Source organism: Haemaphysalis longicornis, unplaced genomic scaffold (genome assembly GCF_048455015.1).
Source record: "Haemaphysalis longicornis isolate Haplotype H1 unplaced genomic scaffold, Haemaphysalis longicornis Haplotype H1 scaffold_8, whole genome shotgun sequence".
Lineage (NCBI taxonomy): Eukaryota > Metazoa > Arthropoda > Arachnida > Ixodida > Ixodidae > Haemaphysalis > Haemaphysalis longicornis.
The window spans coordinates 94,901,911-94,929,534 of NW_027526445.1; the positions used below are offsets into that span (position 1 = coordinate 94,901,911).

At 48.5% G+C, this 27,624-nt stretch overlaps 1 protein-coding gene across 1 annotated transcript; it reads left to right on the forward strand.

Moving 5' to 3' along the window:
* Positions 1-236: 236 nt before the first annotated feature.
* LOC144148394 (chymotrypsinogen B-like) lies at positions 237-27,320 on the forward strand. The gene is made up of 7 exons (XM_077679934.1): positions 237-270; positions 1,495-1,574; positions 2,388-2,471; positions 7,260-7,378; positions 23,175-23,419; positions 25,528-25,670; positions 27,149-27,320. Exons 1-7 carry the CDS (start codon positions 237-239, stop codon positions 27,317-27,319), a joined length of 876 nt encoding a protein of 291 aa, XP_077536060.1. The 3' UTR covers position 27,320.
* Positions 27,321-27,624: the final 304 nt, after the last annotated feature.

Here is a 27,624-nt window from a genome sequence, read left to right on the forward strand (position 1 = left end):
TCTGCCATTAATACGCTCGGCGAGTTCGGAACTGGAGGCACAACAGCTACTGCGTGAGCCACTGGTGAGCGGAGTAGCTGCAAGTGATGCATATAAGGTGGCGGGGTGGAAGATTATTGTTTAAATTGCCGGGTTTCGGCTTACTTGGCGTTTTCACCATGGGATGCGGCGGCTTATGACGTCATCTCCTTTATCTTCGCGCTTTCGTGGATGTCCCTAGCTTTTCGCATGATACGATGTTGATTGCCGCGATCGTCGAGCAAAAGCAGCGTGAGCTACGCCAGGTTGAACGTACGTCCGTTGACTCCGGAGTGCTAGTTAAGCTCATCGAGCAAAGAAAGCCCCTTTCTGAGGAGAAAAATTGTTGAAACTTGAAGTCTTCTCAGTGCAAACTGAGTCAAATCAGTTCAAAATCAGCGCTCCGGAAGTCCGAAATGCAAACTGCCAAAGTCCACTTCAAGTCTGCCGAAGTCCAAAGATAACGCATGCGCAACGAATCCAAAGGCGATGGTGAGCGATCCGAATTCGCTGATGGTAAAATGGGGTAGACGTCGGCTTCACAACGCGAGGGACCAAGATTTGATTCCGACCACGAGAAGCGTTTCTTTTTCTTGTTTTATTATCATCATCCTCCTCATCATCAACAACAAGATACGCCATACCATTGTGTACAGTTGGCTCTCTCGCAGTACATGCTGGTTACGACACAACCATCAGTGATACCAAGAAAGAAGAAGAAAAAGAGCATAACCAAGAAAATTACCAGCGGAAATCACCTCGCTCCAGCGCTATCATTTGCATTCACCGTACTGAAACGACCTGTTTCGCTGTTTGGTACACGTTTCGTTCATTTCTTATTAACGCATTTGCCTTTTCCGCTGTCAGGTGTCGCAGAAAGCACCAAACTCGGATTCAGTCAGACGTAAGTCCCTCTCTGGCCAGCTTGAGGAACAGAACTTGCTTCTGTTTCGGCTTAGGGGGAAGGGTCTACACATGGTGGGTTTTGAAGTTTAGTTGATGAAATGTTCCTTTGTCTACACCCGCTGTGCTGAACGAGCGTTAACAAAACATATAAACATCATTACGAAGTCATAACAGCGTGGAAAACTTTAACTGAGAACCTTTCAGAGCACCCATTACTAACTTATTAGGCGTTGCGAGGCAGAAGATTTCCGGTATTATAACAAACATTTTTTTTCTTCAAGCTTCGGTGGTCGTCTCTGGGCTCATAAAAAATGGCGTGCTTGATCGAAGACCTTCGTTTTAAAAATGATTGGAGTTGGGCCTAATTGGTTCGCATGATTGTGCATTATAAGTAGGTTTCCTTCTGGTCGTGTATATGCGACTTTGGAATCAATGACCGGAGCTAATTTAGGGCGCTCCCACACGGCATGTAGAAGTGTGGCAGCAATCTTAAAATCACAGTTCGCTTTAAACCAGCTTTTCTAAACAGGCTTACACTCATACCGGCACTCTCTTCCCCCCTGTGTGCAGCGTACAGCGGGTGCGGCCTAAATGCAGACACCAAAGTGGTCGACGGGAGCTCGTTGACCAACAACAAGTACCCTTGGGTGGTCAGTTCTCCTGCTATCAGATTCTCTATCATCTTCTTTATCTCCGCATATGTACTCAGTGTGTGTACGTGTGCGTGTGTGTGGGTGTGTGTGTTTTGTGTGGGTGCACGCGTGAGTTTACAGGCAAACCCCGATGTTACGAAACTTAAATCTCCTATTCTCCCAGAATAACAAACAAATTAAAATTCCCGCCTCCTCCGCCCCCCCCCCCCCGCAGTAGCCCAGACACCTCATACTTTCTGAATTTTACGAATTTTGAGATTTACGCAAAAATTCGGGGGCCCAGCCACTTCATTAAATTCAGATTCAACTGCGTACAGCAGTACAAACTTTGTCAACGGACAAACCTCACCGTGGTCTTGGTCTCCGTGTGCCTTGTTTTGCTCACCTATCGACCATGCGTTTTAAAAAAAACCCTTGCGAAGCCTTAACAGTTTGAGTATTTTGTTTTTATTAGTCTAACAAGGTTTCGCGAAAAACCGGGAAGTAAAACCCTCTCGTTTTATGCAGCCCTAGAAAACCTCTTAGAAACCTTCAATATGAAGAATATTTATTGAGTATAAGGACGGTGAACTGCATTTTTCAAAAGCCCTGATAAACTACGACGTCATTTAAATTCATTGTCATGAGTTCTGCATGCATGGCGCAGCCAACAGATTCAGAAAGCGTTTTAAAATCGCTCAGGAATCGTCGGAACTCTTCCGCGGCAAATTCGGTCATGAGCGGCGTTAAATGCAAATGTAAATTTCCCGGCTTGTGCAAACTTGTTTTCTTCACTTTCGCGTTTACTGCTTTTATTTCCTCGTGTCTCAGGTGCGCATCTCGGCTTACTACACACCCATTGATAATTTCAACCATAGCGGCACGGACTCGTGCTCCATCGTGAAGACGGAGACGGTGGGTGTTTTCATTTTTAAAGACGATAGTCTTTTTTAGGCTACTTAAACGCAGAAATTTTGGTTTACCTGTCCATATGTCTGTCTGTCTGTCTGTCTGTCTGTCTGTGACTCAATTCAGCAACGTGGCCTAAGGGAAACAGACACTCTGCAATAGTCTTATATACCCACAGCCAAATCTAAACGCCCAAGTCCGGTGACAATATTCATACTTGTCAACGTTGTTGAACAAGGACGAAACATTACGCGAATATGATGCAGAAAATTAATACATGAGTGATAATTGCAGTGTACCTTTATTTAAAAATTCAATGATGCTTGATCTTATGAATTACAGCACCTATTGCGGAAAAATAATTACTCCGCCGCCTGCTGTTGCCCGCACCACTATAGCTGCTGGTGGCATGTTAAGAAATCAAGCGGCAACAGCAATGAAAGGTTCCACTAGACAGGTTCCACGTTCCGCTTGGAACGCACGTGGAGTAGGGCAACCTGGTTCTATAAACGTTGTATTAGTGTGCCTACATTCACGCGCGTCCCCGCCGTACGGCAGCGGTGGTATCGAGGCACCCGGCCTGGAGCTACACTGGCCGAGTGTTAGGCAGTTTCTCGTGGCTGCTGGAGAGCTGTGCTGCGCATGCGCGAGAAGCAGTGGCGTCACACGGCGCACAGAACGATGCTCGTTGCCCGGCGTCTTTGACACAACCCATGCACCCAGCGTCATCCCCGACCTCCGTTCCGCACGTGGCGGCCCGGTCCCCTTGATGATCATGCGAGGGGCGGCCGGGTGGGGAACGGATGGCTCGTGCTTTGCAGCAACACCGGCGAACGTCTAAGGAACCACCTTAGATCTGGGCCGATTGGTGCCGTTGCGCTGGAGCCGCTTGATAAATATACATGGGTCTCATAATGCGTATACCGAGTGTCTATCATTGAAGCAGCAGTGAGGATGATAATGAAGCTAATCCTAGACAACTAGGAAAGGTTAGAATAACCAGCTGTACCTGAGCTCACGCTACGTATATCCTGGCATAGCCGAGCTAAGCCACTGGTAATTTTTTTTGATGGTCGCCTCAGAGGATTGGCCACAAAGACAAAATACAAATTTGTGCGGTTTGAAATAACTACATCCTTTGGTAACTCAGCTACATTTCAGCCACAACATAGATTTATTAACCGGAAAAAAGAGCAAGAAATACTCATTTCCCAGTTTCGTGCTAAAGTTAGGTAATTTGGGCATCAGTTACGTAATAGGCCAGCACTGCAGACGTATTAGTCAGTGTGTTAACTGCACGATAGCATTTCAAAGATGCGATCAAACGGTACTAGACGACGGACTGCAACCGGCCAGCCGGGATTCTCGGCGGCAGCTTTGGACAGCGGCGCCCAATCGCACAAACAAGATGCCGTGACGTCATAGAGACCACGGCAGAGCATGCAGGAGAGTGGCCGCTGCTTCATCTGTTTTCAGTAGTACCTGCGTTGTTTGTATCACGTTTCCGATAAAATTGTTATCATTGTTACCGTGACAAAGCAGTCATTTTGATAAACCGAACTTGTGTTTTGTATTCGTCGCATCTTTAGGCTTTCGTTTCGCGTGCTTATTTGAGTGCACTTACTAGAAAACTGGCCGCACGTTCACCTGGCAACCATTTTTGATAACATATGGGCCCGAAACCGCTCGAATATAAAATTTAACGTTTAATGTTTAAATGTTTAAAGTTTAAATTTCCACGAATCAAAGTGGAACGTTGAAAAGATAAAATCAATGTAGCGTTCCGTCCAGTGGGGACTCATTTAACGTCATTCAGAATCACGTGAGAAAATACTCACAGCTATAAACAATCTAAATGACTCAACATTAGCGGTTACGTTTGAATGGGCTTAGCATTCTCGTGCTATTTCGCTTTTTTTTTTTGGAGGGGGGGGGGGGGGGTAAGGAGGTCTTCCAGTATTTCTCTATAAAGTGTACCCGATGCACCAGGCGAGCTTCAAAGTCGCAATTTGGCCTTCACACCAAGCACAGTAGAAGATACCGGACGAACGGAATGTTGGAAAAGGCGTGGTCTATATCCTGGAGCCATAATTTGTCCAGGTCACTCACGATGGCGCCTTGGTCAACGCAATGTGCACAGGGAAGCCGTGCGGGTTCCGAACCGTCAAATAGCTTCATTCTTTACTTTGTCCGTGGTCATGACTTTCACTTCGAAAAGGAGAATCACGGTATAGAGGTCCTATACTTTCAAACCAAGGAGAGTGGACGAATGGGAGGTTGGGCTGTATGGAAGGAGGGACAGGCGGCTGAGAAGTTTGAATGTAGTTCAACACAAATCTGTCACACAGAGCCAAAAGACTGCTATACAGTTAAAATTGGATGTCACGAACCTCTTGGTAACGAATTCCTCGATTTAACTAAGTTTTTCAATTCCCCTTTACCGGCCCCATTGAAGCCTATGTGTTTGCGACCGGTATGTAACGAAGGCGTCACGATGGCTAACCTTGATGTAACAAATTCTCTACGTTGATGAGTCATTGCTTTTGCCATTTTTCTGAAAAATAGGCTAGAGACATGCACTAGTTTGGCGCATTTCTCCCTCACCGCTGACTACTGTGCGCTTCCAGGTGTGAGTGCACGCGGTGTCGGTTTTTTGCTAGTCCTGCCTGGCGGCCAGTAGTTGTGCGTTGCCGCTGCTACCGGTAGTCATGGTTCTCCCGCCAGAAAATGAAATTTTTTGTCTTGTCGAGACAAATTCGAAATGTTAAATTCCGTCTCCGCCGGAAAGAAGAAGACCTTCGCTGCCCAGAAAAGTATCCCAGCTATCAACCGTTCAACAATGTTGAGTGAGTAAAACAGCCCGAAGATCGCAAAAACGTGCCCTTTCGGCATACGTTTGGTCCGTGAAACGTGTTGGCGCACCAAAAAGTGTCAAAAAGCAAAAGGTATACTTGAGGTACGGTTGCGCGTACGGCGGTGACCTTGCGCATTCTGAACGCCGTGCAGTGATTAAGCTCGTGGGAGAGCAGCAGGCCCAAATCACGAAGCTTTTCACTGTGAAATAAATCCTGGAATGGTGAGTTCACCATCGCTAAGATCTAGCAGTCTGGTTTCGTTTCTGCTTCATTATTGCAGCCCTTAACTCGAAACGTGAATGTAACGAAAGCCTGGATAAAACGAAAAATTGCGAATTTTCGTCAACTTCGTTATATCCAGGTTTAACTGTCGTGACATCAATTAAGCCAGTCACGTCACTTTAAGCGCGCATTGTTGGAAACCAGGGATTAAGACGTCCAGTGTAGGTTTTTCGAACGTTTGGCGCCCTTCATTTCCGAGGGCGTTTTCTGCCAAAATTCTTTGTAAGCATTTTGAATTAAAAATCATCAATCACGTTTAGTCGTAGAAGCGATAACTGCTTCTCCTAAGCGACAGTTCCTTTCCCCCCTCGAAGCTAGGTCATGAACGCCTCGTTTCTGAATGGTACTAAAAACAATGTGCTCACAGCATCAGACAGTGTTCGGAACCCAAAATCGTCTCCCCCTCTCCCTTGCCGTTCTAGCCATGCATAGTAGCCAGACATTACTTTAAAAAGTAAAATTTAATGGGTATTTCGCGCAGAAGCAATACATCGGATATGTGGAACGCCGCAATGAAGGGCTCCGGATTAATCTCAACTAGCTGGGGATACCCAGAGACGTTGCTCAACCAGTCTAGACGAGTAAGCGAACGAAGATGTGGTGAACGTTTTGCCTTAGCACACATTGCTCGACCTGGGGAATATTAAATTTGAGGTTTTTAATCGAATGAACCCCCTCTCTTCCGCTTCCTTCTGTAGACAAAAGCTTGGTCGTACTTAGAAATTCGATGAAGTCTACATCCACAGGCGTATTCCCAACAGCTTTAGCCCCTCGGTGTTGCCCGTGCTCCTGTTCCCTCTCATCGCTTACTGGGTTCGAGCGGCCTCGGCTCATGCTCTGTGGCTCTCTTGGCCAGGTGACTGGCCTGCCAAGAGGCTGTTGGGCTTTGACCTTGCGGCGCACTTTAAAGTACTATTCCCGAAATGCCTAATGATTTCTTCCCTGCACACGCATGACAGTGAGTGCACTGGACGCCAAAATTCCTTCGACGTCCTCTGTTCTTTCCAACCAGTGGCATTACCTCTAACGACTCTCCTGTTAGCGGTGTTAATACGGTCATGAACTTTCCGACCACCTCCTGCAACCACCAAGCACTCACCATTTGAGAACGTGTTTTTAGGACGTTTAGGGCGTTTTTGGAACGTTTTCGAGGCGCGACTGCTCTAAAACACCTTAGCGTGTCCTACAGGCTAGCATTAGCTTAAGTTGGTTTTCGAAGTGCGAAGTCGTTCTGTGCTATAAGTATCCCGCGTATCCAGCTTCTACTGGACAATACAAACATCCATCTTTGGCTACAAGCACTATTACTCTGTAAAATTATATGCACCCTTGATAGTGTAAGTTACGGTCGATAACCTCTAGCAAAACAAGAGAAAACACCCCTTTAAAGGGCGTTTTCTCTATTTACTCTATTTTAAAGGGTGTTTTTATTTGTTCTTGTTAGCTGGTAAGGGCGTTAGTTATAGACAAAGAGGGTGTGAATAAAATACGCTTACACCATGCAGGGCACCTACGCTGTTAAATGTGGTACAAGGTTACAGAGTGTGACGAGACGCGTCTTTCCGCTCTAAAGAGCCTACCATCTTTTCTATTTTCTTGAAGCTATGTTTGCACGCATAGCATTTATATTTCTTCTGTTGCGCGCACTGGCTTGCAGAACAAGTTGAGCACCGCCCGACAGGTAACCAAGAACATGCAGACGATCGTGTCTCTCTGCGGGGGCTCCATGATCACAAGGCGGCATGTCCTCACCGCCGGCCACTGTCTGCTGCCAGAGTAAGCTCCCGTAAAAGACAAAGGGGGCCCCGAGTTTGCCTCGGAAATAATCCGTCTCGCTATAGGTTATATTCACTGGCGAGACACGCATTCAGGGAACCATGTGAGTGCGCCGTCACTGGTTACGTCTGACTCCGTGGGGTGGCGCTACTTGTCCGGGCTAGCATATGATGTGTGTTGGGCGTTCCAAACTCTACCTTACCGAACGCAAAGTAATGCCTCGACTCTAATGAGCGGGATTAATAACATCTTTGTTGACTACACCGTTGAGAATCGAGTTGAAACGGAGGAGACGACGCACGCCGGTGTTCTTTTTTTTCTGCGGCGTGCCGAAGTGGTGGCCTAGGTGAAGCGCCATGTCCGTGGCGCTTCCGACACGTCCGTCGCCGTTTCCAGTGTTGCCAAGCGAAAAAAATTGACAGGTAAACGTTTCAGTGAATAATATCTATAGTTAAAAAGGCATGTGATGCCGGACAGTTCAGTCAACGTTAGAAGTATCGCTGCGACAACCGGCATGTAACCTCCGCTTCTGCACATGTCTACACAACCAGGACCGGAATGTGTGAACGTGAACATGCATGTGAAACAGTCACGTCGCGGAGATGTGCCCAAGACAGTTGGGCTATGGTAATTTAACGGACAACGGCCGGATGATCCAAAACTGGTCCTCTAGTTCTTGACGATTCTCCGCGGGTTTCCTCGCTTTTTTTGTGCCTATGATTTTTTCGTCAAGGGTCATGCATCATTCACGACAAAGTCAGCACTTATGATGAAGTTATAAGAACTTATTCGCCAAATAGCGGGCATGTCTGAGTAAACCTTGGTGTGATTCACTTGACGGAAGTAGTTGCCGTACATGACAGCTTCAGTTTTTTTTAATCATAATTCACGCCTTAACCACACCTCAATCTTGAAAGAACGCCCTTTGTTCCAAAAATAGCGTGCCTCGTTTCTTCCTGTGTGCATATGTGTTCAGCGCATTCGAGCTACATTTGTACAGCTTCAACAAAAAGCTGCAATTTGTCAGCGTGGTAAGCCTCGAGTACCTTACCTCGTCTCGTCATCAGCGCTGTTTTCTCAACCGCAGCGGCATTCAGCCCTCCCTGAAAGCGCCCTAAACTCCGGTTCGCCAACAGAAAAAAATGAAGAAACTCCGGATTAAAAATGTTGATATAGTGCGTAAACGTTTTTTCCAAGCAGCTTATTTCTGAACGTATGTTTGCCTGGAGGAGGAATTTTAAGGCCCAAATCTCTTTTACTGCCAAGAAGTATATGTCAAGCACTCCGCCGCTCCCCGCTCCCTTTTTTATTCCAGTAAAGCGGCTTTACTCGGCCCCATGAGTTTTTTCTCTCTCTCCGGCATTCCTTTTCTCCGCCGCTGATCCCTCTTTCACAGCTGTTATTTACCGGTGCCATTCACTTTTAGCATGCGCACAAAAGCAGTTGCAGGTTTATGCGTGCACATGCGGGGAGTGGAGGGAGTAAGGCAGGGGGGGGGGGCGTGCACGCGAAGCTATAGTTTGTATTCGCTGGCGTGGCGCGCACGCCGGCCACCATGTGTGTCTCCTTAGAAACGGAAACCCGCGGGCTCAGGCATGGCGGCGCACGCATGAGTCCGCCCCAGCAAGATCAAATGCAATACCTCGACCTTAACAACTGTTATGCGCAGCGTAGTACAGCCTTCGTGTCGCGAGACACGAGCGAAGACGACGGCACAGATTAGCTGATTAACAGCTGCCGTATTTTGGTATTGGCCGCTGACTGCTCACCTGCCGGTGAACGCTATCTCTTTCACGATTAGGATGTTTTGTCCAGGATTGGATCGTAGGATGTCTTCAGAGGCTTGGGCCAATGTGAAGCCCGCAAACTGCAGAATGCTGTCGCGCAGCGGAGCGTCGCTCACCTGTGCGGCATTCAGGCCCTCTCGGGCAAGAATGACGACTTTTATGTCGCCCTTGGGTAGTCGAGGGCACTTAGGGCGGTGCTGCGGAGGTTGTTTCCTCATGCGTTCACGTGACTGGAGTGATGATGAGCCTGGCTTCTGTACCGAGACATCTGCCAAGCGCTTGGCGTTCTGCTTGAATTGCGCCAGGGCGCGACCGAACTTTCGCCGATGGCTGGGGAGCCATCCGCTGTCGTATTCGAATTCTTGTGCCTGGATAGTCTCGCCTTCCACCGTGGTAATCATTCGCACTGCTATTATCGCAGCGTATGCGGCGCTCCCCTGGGTAGGCGCTGGGCTTTTGGCCTCGCCCTAGAGCACACTCCCGCTGAGTGACGTCATCACCGCGGGATGATGCCTCGCGTCAGCCACCACTGGGCTTACCGCCCTAATATCCTAATCGTGAGTACGCCGGAGCTCGCTCGAGCGGAAAAATATGCAAAGATCTCCGAGTTGAAAATAGGAGAAGCACAGTATGCTTCTGTGGCTTATACCACGTCACCCGAGGATTCTGTGAAAGGAGACATCCATAACGTAACAATCTACGACTCGGCAGAAGACATAGTGAGAAGCCTAATCTACTCGAGGAACCCCACAGGGTTGCACGCCAGAGGAATAGGGAAGATAAATTCGATGATTATAGCATTTGCGGGTACAAAAGTGCCGTACTTTGTCTACTACGGCGTAGCAGAATACCGGTGTTTCCTGCACAAAAAGAAACACGAAGTGTGCGCAGCGTGCAGCAAAGTCGGACATCGCATGGACGTCTGCCCGTACCCTGAGAAGTCCTTCTGCGGTGCAAATGGTCTTGCAAATCCCATGGATGAACACGAGTGTGTCGTGAAGTGTGCCTTGTGTGGGAAAAGGCATCCTACAGGGGACAAAAAGTGCAAACAGCGCTACAACACACAATAAGTGTTGAGGAAGCGCCAAAAGGTCCGACAGCAACAAGGCCTCCAGCATCAACGACGGGGCAGTGGAGTCGAAGGAACCAGAGGGCAAAAAGAGACAGAGCACTCAGAAGCCTTCCCGCCGTTGGCACCCCCGCACCACATGGAGGGAGCTAGACGAAGTTCACGCTTCCAGTCCAGAAGAAGGGGACGACTACAACGCAGCGCCGCACGCTCGGCATCTCAGAAGAACAAGATGGAAGGCAGCCTCGACGCTAAGGTGAGTTGGGCATCCGCGGCCTCTCAGGGTAACACCGCACACAAAGAAACAAGTACGAAGAAAAATGATACCCCACCCCTTGCAGGCGAGGAAATCACTCGCATTCTACAAACCCTCGAATTGGTTTTAAAGGAAAACAGGCAGCTCAAAGCTGAGATTGCTATGCTGAAGCGTAACCAGACAACTGCAGCTAACGTAACTTCCCTTAACCCCTCTCCACCAACTGCCAACATCATGTGCGCCTCCGAAAACACCTCTCATTCAATTAAAAGGAAAGATGCGGATATTCCTTAGGGCACCGCCCAACAGCAAGACTTCTTGAATCGGGAAAATATTCTTGTTGGCCTAATCAACAAAATTGGCAGCATGGTTACCGCCTTAGCCCACACCTTCACTAAGCAGCAAGAAGCCTGGAGCGCCAAATTTGTCGCCATAGAAGACACCATCTCGCGTATGGAACAGATTACATCCAGCGCGGGCCCACAAAGGACAACAAAAATGTACATGCGTCCCCTTAATCTTGTAGCGGGAGGACCCAAGAAATCTGAGTCTACTGGCGACCGTCATGGAGCAGAACCGCAATAAGACATATCGAATTTGGCAATGAAACTGCCGAGGTTTCAAAAACAAACGAGGAAATTTGCGGCAATACATCAACATGCTCACACCTATCAATCCTGATGTTATAGCCCTAAAAGAAACTAATGGCCAGGCGAAGCTTCCGGGCTTTATCCCATTCAGTCTCTCTCCCTCGTTGGCGCACAGGAAAAAACGTATGGGAGTTACAACCATCATTCGAAGAAATATCCCAGTCATCCAGCATTCAACGGATGTCGAGAAACCAGAAAATGTGTTAACTGAAATTATTTCTTGGCGGAAACAAGGCGGAGGTAGTCTATTTGTTTTAAATGTTTATAGCAGCCCTAGTAAGACACACTCCTTCTCCAATCTTCTCAGAAAAACTATGGACCTAGCCAAACGTCAACCTGTGGTTGTCCTTGCTGACTTTTTCCCCACACCCGGCGTGGGGATACCCCGGAGTGCTCAAGAAAGGAGGAATATTATGGGAAGATACGCAGTCATTAAGATTTACCCTGCTCACTGACCCTACATACCCCACAAGGGGGGGGGGGGGAACAGCGCCACAAGGGACACCACCCAGGACCTCACTTTCACAAAAAATATCAAGGAGGCCATCTGGAACAACACGCGTAGAAACCTCTTAAGTGATCATTACACAGTGGAAACAATTATCCAGACCAGACCAGCTAAATCAATGGGCAGACGACATAGGATTACCAAAAGGGACACATTCCGGAAATTACGAGAAGCAAATGCAGAACCAGAAGGGGCAGCGATCGAAGGATTAAATGAGTAAATTTCGGAGCTGCAAAGCCATGCTGACCTGTCCACACACATTATACCTGAAGAGGCAGACTTATGGCAGGCTGACTCCAGACTTCTACACATGTGGGAGGCTAAAGCCAGCATCCAGGCGCGGCTCCACAAGCAGAAACTGAATCGCCCCCTCCGCAGGAAATTAGCAAGACTGAATCGGGAAATTGAAGCACACGCTAACTATCTGACGAATCAGCAATGACATACTATATGCGACCGCAAGGATTGCCAAATGGGGAAAATCAGCACGTGGAATACGTTAAGAAGCCTCCTAGACCCAAACGGAGGTAAAACGGTACAGCGAAATAACCTGCTCGCTCTCCTATATACATATGGCGCTGATGAGCAGCAACTTTTGCAAACTATTAAGGACCTCTACATTAAAGAGGGAGACCCAGAGCCGTTGCCAGAATACACTGGGCCTGAAAACTCCGAACTCGACAGGCCTCTAACGGAGCCTGAAATTAGAGTTGCACTAACGAACCTCCGGACCAAATCGGCGCATGGCCCGGATGTAGTCGCGAATAAACTGCTGACTAACTTGGACGATCCTTCCATAGCCGCCCTCACACGGTACATGAACCAGTGCTGGGAACGAGGGAAAATCCCGCCCGAGTGGAAAACAGCTATGATCTCCATGATACCGAAACCGGTCAAGGAACTCAAGTTGGAGAACGTACGGCCTGTTTCTCTTACGTCTTTCCTGGGCAAGCTTCTGGAGTATGTGGTGCCGAATAGGTTGTACAAGAACATGGAGAAAAACCACTTGTTTCCTCACACGATGGTGGGTTTCAGGCCCAAGCTTTCAACGCAAGACGTTATGCTGCAACTAAAACACCAGATCTTGGACATTCAAGGTTCGGACCTTGACACTAGAGCTGGACTGGACCTCACCAAGGCATTTGACAACGTCAGACACGATGCCATTCTATACAATCTGGCCGAGCTTGGAGTCGGGCGCCGTGCCTCTGCATACATCAAGGACTTTCTGTCTCATCGCACGGCAGGTTTCACCCTGGGAGGATTTGAATCAGAGCTTATTGAAATAGAGAGTCAGGGCACACCAAAGGGAGCCGTACTGTCGCCCTTCATCTTCATCGTCGCCATGATCAAGCTGCCTCCACTCCTAGAGGCTATCCGGGAATCCAACATAGCCTCTATGCAGAAGATATTACAATCTGGGCGACTGGAGGCAGTGATGGGGACCTGGAGGAAAGGCTGCAGCAAGCTGCCGATGAAGTCCACGCATACATCACCCCGAGAGGTCTTGCCTGCTCACCTCAAAAATCGGAGATCCTCTTCTACCAACCTCCCAAACAGGAAAGAAGAAAGAAAGACGTCCCGAACATTCAAGTGTATATACAGGGCAACCTGATTCCACGCGTCGAGTGCATTCGCGTACTCGGCCTTCGTGTTCAAGCAAATGGAGCCAACACAGCTACTATATCGACGTTGAAATCTAGTGCGGAGCAAATCAGCCTACTTATAGCCCACATAACAAACAAACACCACGGCCTCAAGGAGGCAAATTTACTGCGAATGGTTCATGTTTTTATTATAAGTCGCATCATATACGTGGCTCCTTTTCTGAACTTCAAAACAGCAGAAATAGAGAAGCTCCAGTGCATCATCCGGAAAGCCTCCAAGCAAGCTGTAGGAATATCCGTCATGGCATCCACGGAGCGCTTCAAAGCAATCGGAGTGCACAATACCCTGGAAGAGCTCGTAGAAGCACAAAGGATGGCGCAGCTGCACAGGCTCTCGTACAGCTAGACTGGCCGCGCCATTATAAGGTCCCTGCGCATCCCCTTCGCTTCTCAACACGGTATCAAATGCTCTCTGGATGACAGCACTCGATCATACATCCATTGTTCTCCCATACCACGAAATATGCACCCGGATGATCATCAAGACAGAAGAACCGCCAGAGCTTCTGCACTTCACCGGCAGCTGTGCGGGAACCGACATGTCCTCTATGTGGATGCTGCGGATTATCACGACCGACCGGCTGCGGCCGTAGCCGTGGTAGACCAGCAAGGAAACTCAGTGACCTCGGGCACAATACTCACGACGCACCCTGAGGTGGCTGAAGAAGCGGCTATTGCGCTCGCAATAGCTGGCACGGAAGCCAAAATTATTGTGTCTGATTCCAGGACGGCAATAAGAAACTTCCTGGCGGGACGAATGTCCCTGCCAGCGGCCAAAATTCTTTCGTCGTTTATTGGCAACAGATGCAGGCATGTTCGCCTTGTATGGACACCAGCGCACTCGTCCCTGCCGGGCAATGAACTGGCTCACGAGGCAGCCCGATATTTCGGCAACGAGGCTGTCCTCGACGGAGACATTGGGACTACGTCACGGGGAGCAGAGACAGGCTGGCCACGTACAGGGAGATTACACACCACTACAGGTTGAGCCGCCTCAGGTACCCTGCACCACACTCTTCCCTCAACATATGGCAGTCGATTGCGTGGAGACGAATACAGTCGAACACCTTCCCCAACCCTGTTCTCTAGAACCGATATTAACCAGACACGTATTCCGACAGATGCAAGTGGTGTGCAGACAAGAGAGAGAGACAACCTTTAATAGAAAAGGATGACCACTGGTCACGATGGGGGAAAGGAATGGGGAGGGAGGGTAAGAGAAAATAAACAAATAAATGCCGGTCGTTCTCAGTAGACTCAATAACTGGGCCAGTGACAAAGCCACCCTACAACACATCATATGGGCATGCCCACAGAAACATCGTTCACCTAATAGAGCATAAACATCAGGACTCAAGAGGGATGGGAGGCCGCCTTGCTCAGCTCTCACCCTGACTTACAACTAACTACTCTTCCAGCTGGCGGAACATGCCGCTAGGGCCCATGGGCTCATGGCCGCCATCTAACGGGGAAGGCTAGGTAACTTCCTCCATGTCACCATCTTACTTCTACCAGTTTGGGCTCAAATAAGGTTTCTTCTCTCTCTCTCTCTCTATCTCTCTCTCTGTTTCAGTCGCTTGCCGATAGAGTTCGTTAGTCTCCCAACTAACAACGCGCGTAGCAACGCTAGCGTGCACTTTTACGCTGCTGCTGTAGCTCAACCGGCGTGCGCTTGCGCATTCACAATTTCTTCGGAAGCATTATTCTGCTTTTTTACTGAACGGCTCTGCCGTGCGCAAGGTGCGGGCGCACATCTCTGTATCTCGTGTTCGCACGCGACTGCTCTGCGAACACGGAGCAACCGCGGCTCCATTCTCCGGTTGTAATGCGGCGTTCGCTACAGTCTAAGAAAAAAAGGGATAAAAAGGGGGGAAATCGAGGGTTTTCTCCCCTGTCCCAGCGAGCTTCTCCCTTTAGCTTAGCGCCCTCTGAACGGCCTCTGAACGTAGCGCCCTCTGAACGGCCTCTACGAAACACCGAAACGGGGGAGGAAATATTCTCCCCTGTCGCCTGCAATCTGCTGTTGGCGACAAACTTTTCTTTCCTCCATGGTCGGCGACGATGCCGAAAACGAAACCGTTCATCGTTGCACTGTGGCTTTCGCCGATCGGGCGCCTACGACGACTATGAGCAACACCTCCCCTGCGGTGTGCTGGTTGCTTGTTTTCTCGCTGTCTTTCTTTTTTATTGTTACCATGTGCCCGCCACGCTAACGCACGGCTCGCCAGAAGTGTGTTTGAAGCACATTCTATGGGCACCGCTGCATGCTTGCTATGGGCGACTCGCGTGCGCCCTGTTCAACGTTACCACTGCATTTGTGGACGTTTTATACTGACGCCCAAGGGTAAAAGAGGTCAGCGATGATAGCAAACTGCCCTTTTTTTTTGTCAACGATCATGGACCGTAGCATATTGACGCATCAGTTACCAACAACAAAAGGCCCCCATTCCGTAACATCTTGGCTGAATGGTTGCCAGACCACTGGTGCGCTCTACGCTAAAAGAGCGAAGGCAAGGCAATGAGTGTCATTACCCAAACATACCTGCCGCACTGTTTCTTGAAACGTTTTTTCTTCCTTGAGCTATTTTACTGCTCCTTACAAAACCTAAAATTAATAAAAGTTTGCAATTTCACACGTTACACTTGATGAACTAACAAAACCCACCTAAAGCTTACGCGCTGCTGTGGGTTATTGAAACAAGCAACGATCTCACTATTGCTACCTGCATTCTCGGCGATCAGGGTTTTAATACTTTGTCGCCGTTTCAATGTTTAGTTGTGACTGGTAATCATGCAGACATGTGAAAATGTATTAATGTTGTGGTGTATACGTGTGTATGTTGTGGGTTGCGTGTATTGTCCGTTGGCAGTGCCTTTAATGAAGTGTATGTAGCTGTGTTGTGGTATGTTTTTTCCCAATATGTGCCCGCCCACATGCGGCCTCCGTGATGTTGGCTATAATAATATACGTTATCCATAAAGGAAACCCAGGAAACGCCTTGATGTAAGTGCCCACTGATGGTGATGCTTAGAAGCTGCCCCTCACCACCGAAACGTTTTTTTTTGCGCCATCTATCGGTCATTTTAAAACGTTTACGATTGCTTTACTTCGAGCACGTTACAGGGCGAGCATTGTCGAGGATGCGACAGCCGACCGATACGTCTTTCGTGTCGCCTGCATTACCTTTGCGCTGAGATTTACGATTGCAGACGATCCGCGTTTTGATGCATCTGGTGTAGCAAGGTAAGACGACTAACAACAACTGGTTGTTCTCAAACGGCCGCATTGGATGCTTGTGATCTCGTGTGCGGTGAACGGCGGGGTTACGAGCCTTTCGGAAATAAAGGCGGCATTTTGAAAGCAATCGGCACGACTTCTACTTTGTTTACGGCGGCGCGTTCGCTCTGAACGCGTAGGCGGGGCGCGCATTTACGATTGGCGACATCGCTTGCTAACCGCAGTTCTGGTGCTCGGTAGGTAATTTCTTGGTTATTTTAGCGGATTTTAAGCGCACACAACCACAGTAACTTACGTATTTGTACTTCCTCGATCCTCAAACCGATCAGCTCGCTAGGCCTCTCTTGCATGACAAGCCTTGCTTGGGTGACGCTGCCAGGGGAGGAACGCTCCTCCATTAGCTCACGAAAGGGGGAAATCTTCCTCCACTCCTAGGGGTAGGAACGCGCTCCTCCCTCTTAAAGGGAGAGTCTTTCTACCTCTTTGGGAGCAATATATGATACATTCCTGTTTTACCCTTAAGGGAGAAACTACCACACCCTTTTTCGTAGAGTGTCGGGCAAGCAAAGCATGACCACACGATGACACTGCTGTTATTCATATCTGTTCATTATGACGTCACAACCGAGAGTCGGGTGGTAACGGCGCAGACGACAAACACCGACGCCTGGTTTTCTTTTTTCTTTTTTTGCGTGAGGCGTACGCATGCGCAGACATTGTGGGCACGGTCATGGAAGTTTTCAGTGTTGCCAAGAGAAGAAGCGGCGGCAATACTTGTGAATACCATCTATAGGTTTCATGGCCTCACTGATCACATGTGCGTTGTACTGGCGGGAGGCTCACATATGGACGTCAAAAAGCCGAATGCGACCTGTCTGGTGTCTTCACTGGTCGAGCGGATTGGGTTGGGTGTTACACATATAGTAAGATGCCTACGACGCGGGAGGGAAACACGCCACCGTAAGTTTGTATGCCATAATAAATATCCAGTCCCTTCTAGTTTGGTTCAGCTAAATGGCTAGGAAGTATGCCAATCGCAAATTACAAACAAACATGGTTTGTTTCTTCCGCTCTGTCGACTGCGTCAAGCTTCCCATACCTTCCGTCCTCACAGAATGAAACGGTACTATTTTCTTATTAAAGGGACACTGAAGTGATTGGTAAACATTGCGGGATTACTCGCGCAAATTGTAGTTCGGAGTCCGTAGGCATTGTTTCGACCACTCTGGCCGCGTTTACGCGAATTTATTTAGTAGAAAAATCAATTCGAAAATGCTGTCCTCCTCTCTTTACGCTCGCCCATTTTCTGTGGCGTTTTCGTGTGACGTCAGCAGGAGATGAGCTGGAAAATGGCTGCGCTACTGCACGGTTCGCCGACCAGCCGACCTACCGATCGAGTCAGTCGGCCCAGCGCTTCGTCCGCCGGCCGCCGACGGGTCGTCGCTATTCGCTCGCTCAATTGAAACTAAGCCACAACACCTTTGTGAATTAAAGAATGTGCCTTTCCTTACTTTGTTAGTTTGTACACTGTGTCAAGCTCAGAGTCCGGGTCGCTCCACACAAGCGCTGCACAAGTGCACATGCGACGCTTCGCTGACTTTACGCTAGTAGGAAAATCTAAGGCCAATTGAAGGCGGGAGAAGAGTCAGCGAAGTCAATATAGGTACTAAGCAAATAAAATCACCTGAAACTTTTACCGTACAGCGCAAAACTAGGGAGCAGGAAGCACTTTTTGCGCTGGGTAAACAAGCACAGCGGTCAGCAGCACGACCGCACATCTGCGAACGCTTTTCCATCAAAGAAATGCAATGGCTAGACGTGAGATATTGTGGAAGTTTGGGGGACACTTACTGCAGAAGTGATATACAACAAATAGTCACATAAAGTACTTAAAATGCTTAAAATAAATAAAAGTGTACACTGGTCATACATTATAAACCTTATAAATCCAAACCGGCCACGGCCGGCTCGTGGACTAGCGGTTTGTGGCGCTGGAATTTGTTTTGAAAGTCGCAAGGTCGAATCCCCGAGGGTACATGTATTTTTTTTTTCTGTAAGTTGATTTTTTCGTATGCGGCCGATGTTTTCTGAACTGAGTTCACCATTTTTGGGCCGTAACGTTCACTGCTCCACGAGCGAGATCGCAGAACGCGCGCATACTGACAATGACGTGCTAGCGAGTTCTCGGTGGCGTGCTGTTGCCACAAGCACCGACTGCTTGCGGGCAGTGGGCCCAGGCCTGAATCAGCACACCCTTGGCCTGGTGCGAACTAGCTTTCTACGAACAGACATGAGTGAGGCAAGCTCCGATAATGCGGGAAAAGCGCATGGCATTTGAGAGTCTGCGGTGACGCGGAGGGCGTTCATCCACTGCGTAGGCCTCGTCTAGTGATTTCTACGATTCCATGCCGCCCTGGGAGGTTTATCTTAGACATTTGACAGCCGACAACATGGGAGAAGCGCGGTACGGCGATAATTGAGAAATCGAGAATGCACATCCAACAACGCCATCAGATGTCAAACATGTTGCTTTACAGAACCGAAACCAAAACCGAAACTTTTGATTGCTAACCTTGGGCATCGTCCAATCACGGTGCCCACCCCCTCCTGACATCACAGCCTTTAGTTGGCGCGGCCGCCACCAACCGCGCATAGTAGTTTTTCTTCTTTCGCGCTTTGTAAAATAATTACCGATTTGTCAACCGGATAAACGATGAATAGCGTGTTAATTTGAGCCAGTTTACACAGTGCAAGCAAAAACGGGAGCTTGACAAATTCACTTCAGTGTCCCTTTAAATGCCCCCTGGGATCCCACTTTTACCCGAACGCACATCTTGAAATTCGTTACTAACGGCAGACGGACGCATTTATGGTGAAGTCCGCAAAGAATGTTTACGCACAAATAATATAAAATCTGTGTCCAAAGATATGACCTGCGATTCACGGCTTCGTATAGCGCAAACAACGGGCAGCCACACAAAGACGTAACATGTCTTTGCCCTTGCGCCGAGTACGTCTTTCCGTGGTTGTCCGCTTTTTTGTGCGCTATACGAAGCTAAATGTAGCCGACGCCAACTACCTTAAACCCACACTCCGTTAATAGGACGTATGAACCTTAACCGTCCACAAGGCGCGACGTAGGCTCGAAAAAGAGATATCAGGTAGCTGGGGCTCTCACTTGATGGGAACGGCCGTTGAAGGCTTCCGTATGGGCGAACAAGGGAGGCTTTAAGAGGAAAGAAAACGATCAAAATGAAGCCATCAAGGTGGCGCAAGCGAGGCATTAATGATGCGCGAAGGACACCTGGAAGAGGAGACGCGGGCAGCGCAGAAACGCCGAGCCGTTGGCGAATAGCCAGGCAATATTTCGTGATGTCCTATGGTCGTCCGTTTCCGCAGTGCTTAACCTGTTAAACTATGGTTGCTCTTTTAATTCTCCGTTTCATCAGTGCAAAATGTTACAAAATGGTGCCGTATACATTATAACCAACGCCAACGCATACGTTTTTCTTGCGAATGCGTGCACCTGTGGCTTAGCAACAGCGACTGCCAAGTTGCTTGGACCTTCGACAGGGCTTCGACCTCCCCGGCTTTATCTTGAATGCGCCGTAGGAGACGCCCTTCGGAGTAAAAGCATATGTGTTGAGTAACCACTGAACCGTGTTAAATTAAATCGGCTCTAATTGAATCGTTGCATAAACCATGAACATGAGAAACTTACTTACATCGATCCCCTCAGCGACGCCCGTATACTCCAGGGTGCAACAGCTGCGGCTGTCACCTCCGGAACTGATTGAATGATTGATTGGTTGACTGTCTGCTTTATTGTTTGGTTGATTATTTGATTAGTTGATTGACCTATTGATTATTGAATTGATTGAATATTGGATTGATGGACTGATTGATTTATTGATTTGTTGATTGATTGATTGATTGATTATTGCATTGATAGACTGATTGATTTATTGATTTGTTGATTTATTGATTGGTTGTTTGATTGATTGATTGATTGACTGACTGACGGACGGGTTGATTGATTGATTGATTGATTGATTGATTGATTGATTGATTGATTGATTGATTGATTGATTGATTGATTGATTGATTGAGTGAGTGAGTGAGTGAGTGAGTGAGTGAGTGAGTGAGTGAGTGAGTGAGTGAGTGATTGATTGATTGATTGTGAGGTTTAACGCGCCAAAGCTACACAGACGATAAGGAGCGCCGTAGGGGAGGGCTCCGGATTAATTTAAACCACGTGGGGATCTTTAACGGAGCGTCAAAATCTCCCCACGGGTGTGGCCGGCAACCCAACCCCCGTCGGTGGGCTCAGCAGCACGAAGCCTTAGCCACCGCGGCGGGCCACCGCCCGATCTGCTTTACAAAGAAAGTTTTATGGACTCACCAGCTGCTTACTCTATAAACGCACCCAGCGCTGGACAAACGTGCATTCTAAAAAAAAACTATGACAGGAGTATTGCCCTTCGTACCGATATGGCTGAATTGCACTGCCATTTGGAACGCAGGGACGCACATTCTTTGGACCACGTAAGCCGGGGGGATTCATTTCCTCCTCACTGGTACCAATAATGGAATGATAAGTTTCATGGTCGCGCATCTCATGCGAAACACGAGGGCTATTTTTGGCTTACACGGATGCAACTATACGTGCGGTATGGCGAGTATAGTAGTTCACACGACGCTGTTCTGACTGCTCTAGAGTAGTTGTTATGCAGCTAAAGAAACTAGTGGTGTATCATCTTTCACTTAACAATTCTGAGAGGCCGAAAGAGAAGTGCGATTCTATCTAAACAGAGACGTAGATGTGTACGTCAACGTTACAGTCACCGAGGTTCTGTATATCGATGGCCGGAGACGATGCAGGTATGCATTCCTTCGACAACAAAGTGAGCGCACCACCTTCAGGTGCGACTGCTGAGTAATTTGAGTACCTGGTTGCTAAACTAGATATGTTTGCACACGTGGAACCGATCTTAACTGCGCGTCTGTGAACGTGGGCGATATATCGCTGAGCCAGGATCGGCGCATTGGTTTCGAGTCATCTACGCGAATGGACGCTCGAACGGAAGCTGAAGATCAACGCATACAGGGGCTGTATGTGTGTTGGTGGGGGATGTGTGGGCTCCTGGTTGGTTGGCCGCTTGTTGCATTCAACCAAGTCTTGCTGCCTCCTTACATGAAGGGAAACGGTGTGTAACATTCTCGGGGTGACAGCTACATTCTTTTTTGACGTGTAGCAACTTCTTCACCCGCGAAGAGGTGAAGTTAGAGCTGCGCCACTCAACGTAAGAATGTCGGCACCCTAGGACGAACCCTTATCGTCCACGTTTCGATTTAACTGATAATAGCCACCGTCAACGTGCTTGTGTCAACTGCAGCATGAAGACCCCTCCGGAAGATGTCCAGCCGCATCTATCGCGAGATTGTCGACTCCGTGCTTTGCTCCCGAACTTTGTTAGTTCATCTCTTCATCAAATCCTTGGTGTACCCCCTTTCGTTTACTACCGCATGGAAATCATTTCGTTAAAGCAACCATAAAGGCAAAATTCAAGTTTGCTTCAATAAAAACACTGTTTTGTCCCGATAGCAATGATACCAGTTTTCCCTCGAGAACTTAAAAAAAAAATCAGCAGTGGCTTAGCTCAGCTATGCCCGGATACACGTAGCCTGATCTAAGGTTCAGCTGGTTATTCTTAGCTTTCCTGGTTGTATAGGATTAGTATGATTGTCATGCTTACTCCTGCTTCAATGATACAGTTATTCTTAGCTTTCCTGGTTGTATAGGATTAGTATGATTGTCATGCTTACTCCTGCTTCAATGATACAGACACGGTATGCGCTTTAGGTGACACGTATATTTATCGAGCTATACTCCGGCGCCGCGTCACTAAGTCACTAACCATCCCAGAGCTAAGCTGATTGCACAGGCGCACGCCGGCGTTGCTGCGACGAACGAGCCATCGGTTTCACACCCGGCCACACCTCGCATGATCATCAAGTGGACCGGGCCGCCACGTGCGGAAGGGAAGTCGGCGAAGACTCTGGGCGCGTGGGGTGTGGGATAGACGCCGGGGATCGAGCAACGTTCTGTGCGCCGTGTGACGTCACTGGTCCTCGCGCATGCGCAGCACGGCTCTCCAGCAGCCCTCGTAACTGCTCAACCTCCGCCAGTGTAGCTGACGCTACAAAAATATTCCAGATAATAAAGAAAACAGATGCGTCAGTGGCGACTCTCCAACCACTTTCCGGCGATTTTCCCATGACGTCACAAAATCTTGTTGGTGCGATTGGCGACCGCCGACTTGAGTCGCCGCCAGGAAACCTGACTGGTCGATTGAGACCTCTAGATCCTTTCGATCGTATAACTTGGATGCTAACGCACAGTTTATGTCCCTCCTCTGTCGGTATTACGTCACTGTGGCGTGAAATTTGAACGTTCTTCAGCATTTCCAGCGTTTCTTAAACGCATTTATTGGAGTCTGCAACATGCGCTGAGTGAGTTACCAGAGGCTGGTTCTTACAAACTTGACAAAGTTGTCTGTTTTGCCTTCGTGGGCCCTGTGAACGAATGGTCCAAACATATATCACACTGATTCCTCGCAGGGAGTTCCAGCCGCATTACGTGGTGCGCTGCGGCTCCGCGCGCACCTCCCGCCAGTCCACGGCAATGGTGGCCAAAGTGTACAAGCACCCCAACTGCCACATGGTGAACATGGACAGCGCCGTGGACGACGTGGCCGTGCTCGTGCTGCGCGCGGCGCTGCCCGTGCCGCCCGTGTGCCTACCCCGGGCGGGCGCCTCCCTGCCCTCGCAGGTCACCGTCGCCGGCTGGGGCAACACCATTCCCAGTGAGTGCGCCGGCCGGGAAAACTAAACGTAGTACCAACCACTGTGTAATCTGTTGAAACAGCGGGGATGTGGATTGTCTTTGCGAAGATTCCTTTTAGCTTCGACTTCTTTCTTGTGAGTTCTGTTGGAACTGTCTTCGCGGCTAAGTGTCACATAATTTTCTTCCGTATACTTCCGCTAAAACAACAATTACGGCCGTTTTCGGTAAACATACTTCCCCCATACATGGCCTTGTATTGACTGCCGACAGTAATTCTCTAACGTTTACAACTTCACTGTGAACTAGCTCAAATGAAACTTGGCGTACTCGTGCAGTCTTCTTAGCCACTAATTGTCATGTAATCCGTTCCGGAATACTTCGGTAACACGCGAGTTAGAGCCTCTTTCTCTACTCGTACTCCCTCAATAGATGGCCGTGCTTCACTGCGCAATGAGCAATGTGGAAAAGGCAGCTTTTAAATACCAAGCGTACAGCGATCACCTCTAAACAAGAATGCATTGCTGGGAAGACTTTTTGGGGGGGTTGATATAAGCCATCTCATGTGAAAACATGAAGACCCCAGGACCTAATTTTGTTATATGATATTGTTTTACGATTTTTTTTCTGTACTGGGGACCATTCTTGCTAGACGTGCACCTGCTCCGTATGGAGAGTAACACTATACAAGGACAGACTTTCGTGCAGCACAATTCTAAAATAGCTGTAAAAATACCTACCCTCACCCGCACTCGAACAAAGACAAATATGTATTTATATAATTTTGCCGCGATCATGTCTTGTTTATTTTGTTACCAGCGGCTGGCAGCGCCCGACTATCTTATCCTTTTTGGGCCGCGCGCAGGTTTGCTCCTTTTGTCGTGTGGCGCGACGGGCACCCTTATAATGATAGCAAGAAGGTTTTACCCTGCCGGAACTGGGCTGTTATTTTTTATCGGCAATGTTCTCGATCTATTTCGATGGTTATGGAAATCATAGTGCTCGGATACAAATGCTCGCCAGGCAAACGCCGCGGCATTCGATTTGGCGACGTTCATCAGTGAACGTAATTTCGTTGACTGCTTCTTCACCACTTGTGTTTTCTTTAAGTTTAGCGCGGAGCACAAATTCGCCCCAGTGAACGTTAAGTTCTACAAGATCCTCGCTTCCTTCCTACAGCGTGGCAACGTATATACTGCATTATAACAAAGCCCTCGGAAAGGCAAACTGCACTTTAAAAGCGATGCTTCGTTACCAGTGGAGAATAATTACTAACAATCCACATACGAGTGTTTGCTGCATGTATATATTGTGAGGACAAGGTTTACTCGATGGGCTGGTGCGTAGAGGGACCTTTTATTTGGACGCTCTATAGCGAAGAATCAGCGGGAAGAGCACAATGGTGATGAGAATCTGCAGAGATGAGGACGAAGATTTCGCGCGTCAGCTAAGGATGACGATAACGCACAGTGGAAGAGGCAGCATTGTATACAGTACACAGGAGTCATCACAAAAAAAACGGTTCTGCAAGCTTCCATCGGTGGAAAGTGCCCTCACTACATACATAATTGAATCTTAGCGACAACTGCGTGGAACACCACAGCTGAAACAATAACGAAGCCCGGTCTGCTTGCAAGCCAAAAGTACAACCGATGCAGGTCAGGTATAGAGCGGGAAGTATACAAGAACACATACACACGGCGCAATTAGGAACTAGGAGTAAGCATGGGTCACGTTTTTGCCACAGCTTACTTAAGGTCCGAAATGAACGAGGCCGTTGCAGCTCTTACCACGTCTCCTTCGAAATCTTTAACTGTTCCCACGAACGGACTTCTCTGGTTCCGTGATGAGAACTAGCATCTCGTTGGTAACTCCCAAGCGCTCCCACGGGCTTAGTTGTCTAGTTTGGAGATAAGACCTAACATCCGCTTTTTATAGTTAACACAAGAGAGCTCACGCAACCATTCGTTGGCAACGCGGCCACGTAATTATCAGAGCCATCGATCGAATCCTCTTCACTCATTCCCGTTCACAGACTCCTCTAACGACATAACCGAGCCCAACGTCAGTCCGCTGTTTGTTCCTCTCACGGGCACTGGTAATTCCCATCATCGCCGATGATGTCCGCAGGCATCGACACGCTCCAGCTGCCGGAGTTGCTGAAGGAGGCGCAGATGCACGTCATCTCCAATGACAAATGCCAGGAGGAGCACTCGTACGCGAACTTTCAGCACCAGATATGCGCCGAGCCGGCCTCGGGATTCCCCGGAGTGGTGAGATGCTGTGCGTGGACTGCTCACATGACGCGTCACCTATGGCGGTATTTATATTGCGTCTGTCTGGGCAGACGTACTTCCAACCTTTTCTGCCTCTCATAATCGACAGGGTGGCTCACACGTTTCCCAGCTTTAACGCGGACGACTGATTACAATCGCCGCCGACACAGGGGTAAGCTATATATAGTTTCCGCTTGGAATGAAATAAGAAACCTGCCTTCTTGCTGTTTCGGCGTTGGAACGAGAAGCAAAACCCGTTCGTAAATGCAGTGCAGAGCTACACCATCGGAGCATGAGGAACGAAGAGCGGACCTTTGGAGACCGGTTATTTGTACGGTGGGAATCAGCACTAAAGACAAAGGACTTATGTGTGTGCACTTGAAATCAAACGCAAGCACACGAGAACTGATCCGCGAGGCTTGTCATTGAAAATAAAACGTTACATAACAAATCTAACACAACAACAGCAGCCATGTGCGAATTCCAATAGAAAACGATAGCTTTATTTGTGGCGCATCGACACTACCAGCATCCTGGAGGAGGATAGGTATACAGCAAGTAGTAGGTATATGAGAGGTGTGCCTGGACCCTCTAATCTCCCGTTTCGTACGTACCAGCCTTACATGTGGCTATACAATGCAGCGTCGGTAACAGGCGATATCAAAGTGGCCCCAATTGAAAGAGAGTAATTTTATTGAAAGGAAAGAGAACCCAGAGTGGCCTGCCTGATAGTTTAGGCTCTCGCCTTCTGCTCTGTGGTAGAGGAGGGGAAGGAGAAAAAAGATATTTAATAAAGAACTATTGGTATAATCATTATGAGAAGGAAATGGGGCATGTCTCTCTACAAAACAATAATGTCTACACCAGGGACACTTCATAAACAACATTCCGGCACAATGAGACCAGAGCCACAATACAGCTGCCAAGCTACTTCTTTGCAGAAATATCACCCCTGTCGTAACTACTTTTATCCCACGCTGTGAGTATGACCAAGAGCCACGCAGGAGGGGCCGAGGGACCTTGGCCCTCAAAAATGTGAAATACCAGCTACTATTCCCACGCCCCCATACAGTAGACTACACATCTGGGAAACCAGATACCGTAGACTACAAACTCAATCACTCTTCACTTTCAGTCTAACTGGCATTTTACACTCCCAACTCAACCATGATGCTTGTACAATGCTGCACAATTTGCTTCACTGCAACACATCCTATGGACGTGGCCATCACCAGCATTACCTAACCCTCGTCATGGGAGGCGGCTCCCTAAAACAACAGTAACTGTGCCGCCAAGCGAAGGATACCGCATTACCCTGATGTTATGCGCTGTACGCAGGTACCCTTACGCAGTTGGCAGTTTTGCAATAAACTTCCTTTTTTCTCGCTGTTAAGATGTTCGTACAGTGCCAACGTGATTATTTCATTGCTCCATACCTGTCCATTTGACTGGAGCCTTTGTCTACCCTGCCTTAGGGCGACTCCGGTGATCCCCTAATGACCAAGGGCCCCTCGGGCGAATGGACACTGGTGGGCGTCGTGTCTTGGGGCAACGAGACCCGCTTCCGCACGTCACCCTTTGTCTTCTCCGACGTGGCGGCACTCCACTCGTGGATACAGGACGTCGTCGCTCTTCATACCTGGTAGCGAGCCCATCATCATCATTGGCCACGGGCTCGTTGAATAAAAGTGTGGTTCCTCCGTTCGTTGCTGCCGTGTTTGATTGAGAGTGTAAAAGCGTCCGTAAAATGGATATGTTCCTTAGTACGTTCCCCTAATAAATAGGTGAGGCAGTAATTATTTATGTAGTCTCACTCAACTGAAGCTGTTAACCGAGTTGAGTTCTGACTCAAACTGTAACTCTTCGACGGTGCTGGACGCACCAGCTCCTTCGGTGCACGTTAGTGTTGAAGCTTTCAAGATAGCGACTGCGCGCAGAACTTGACGAAAGT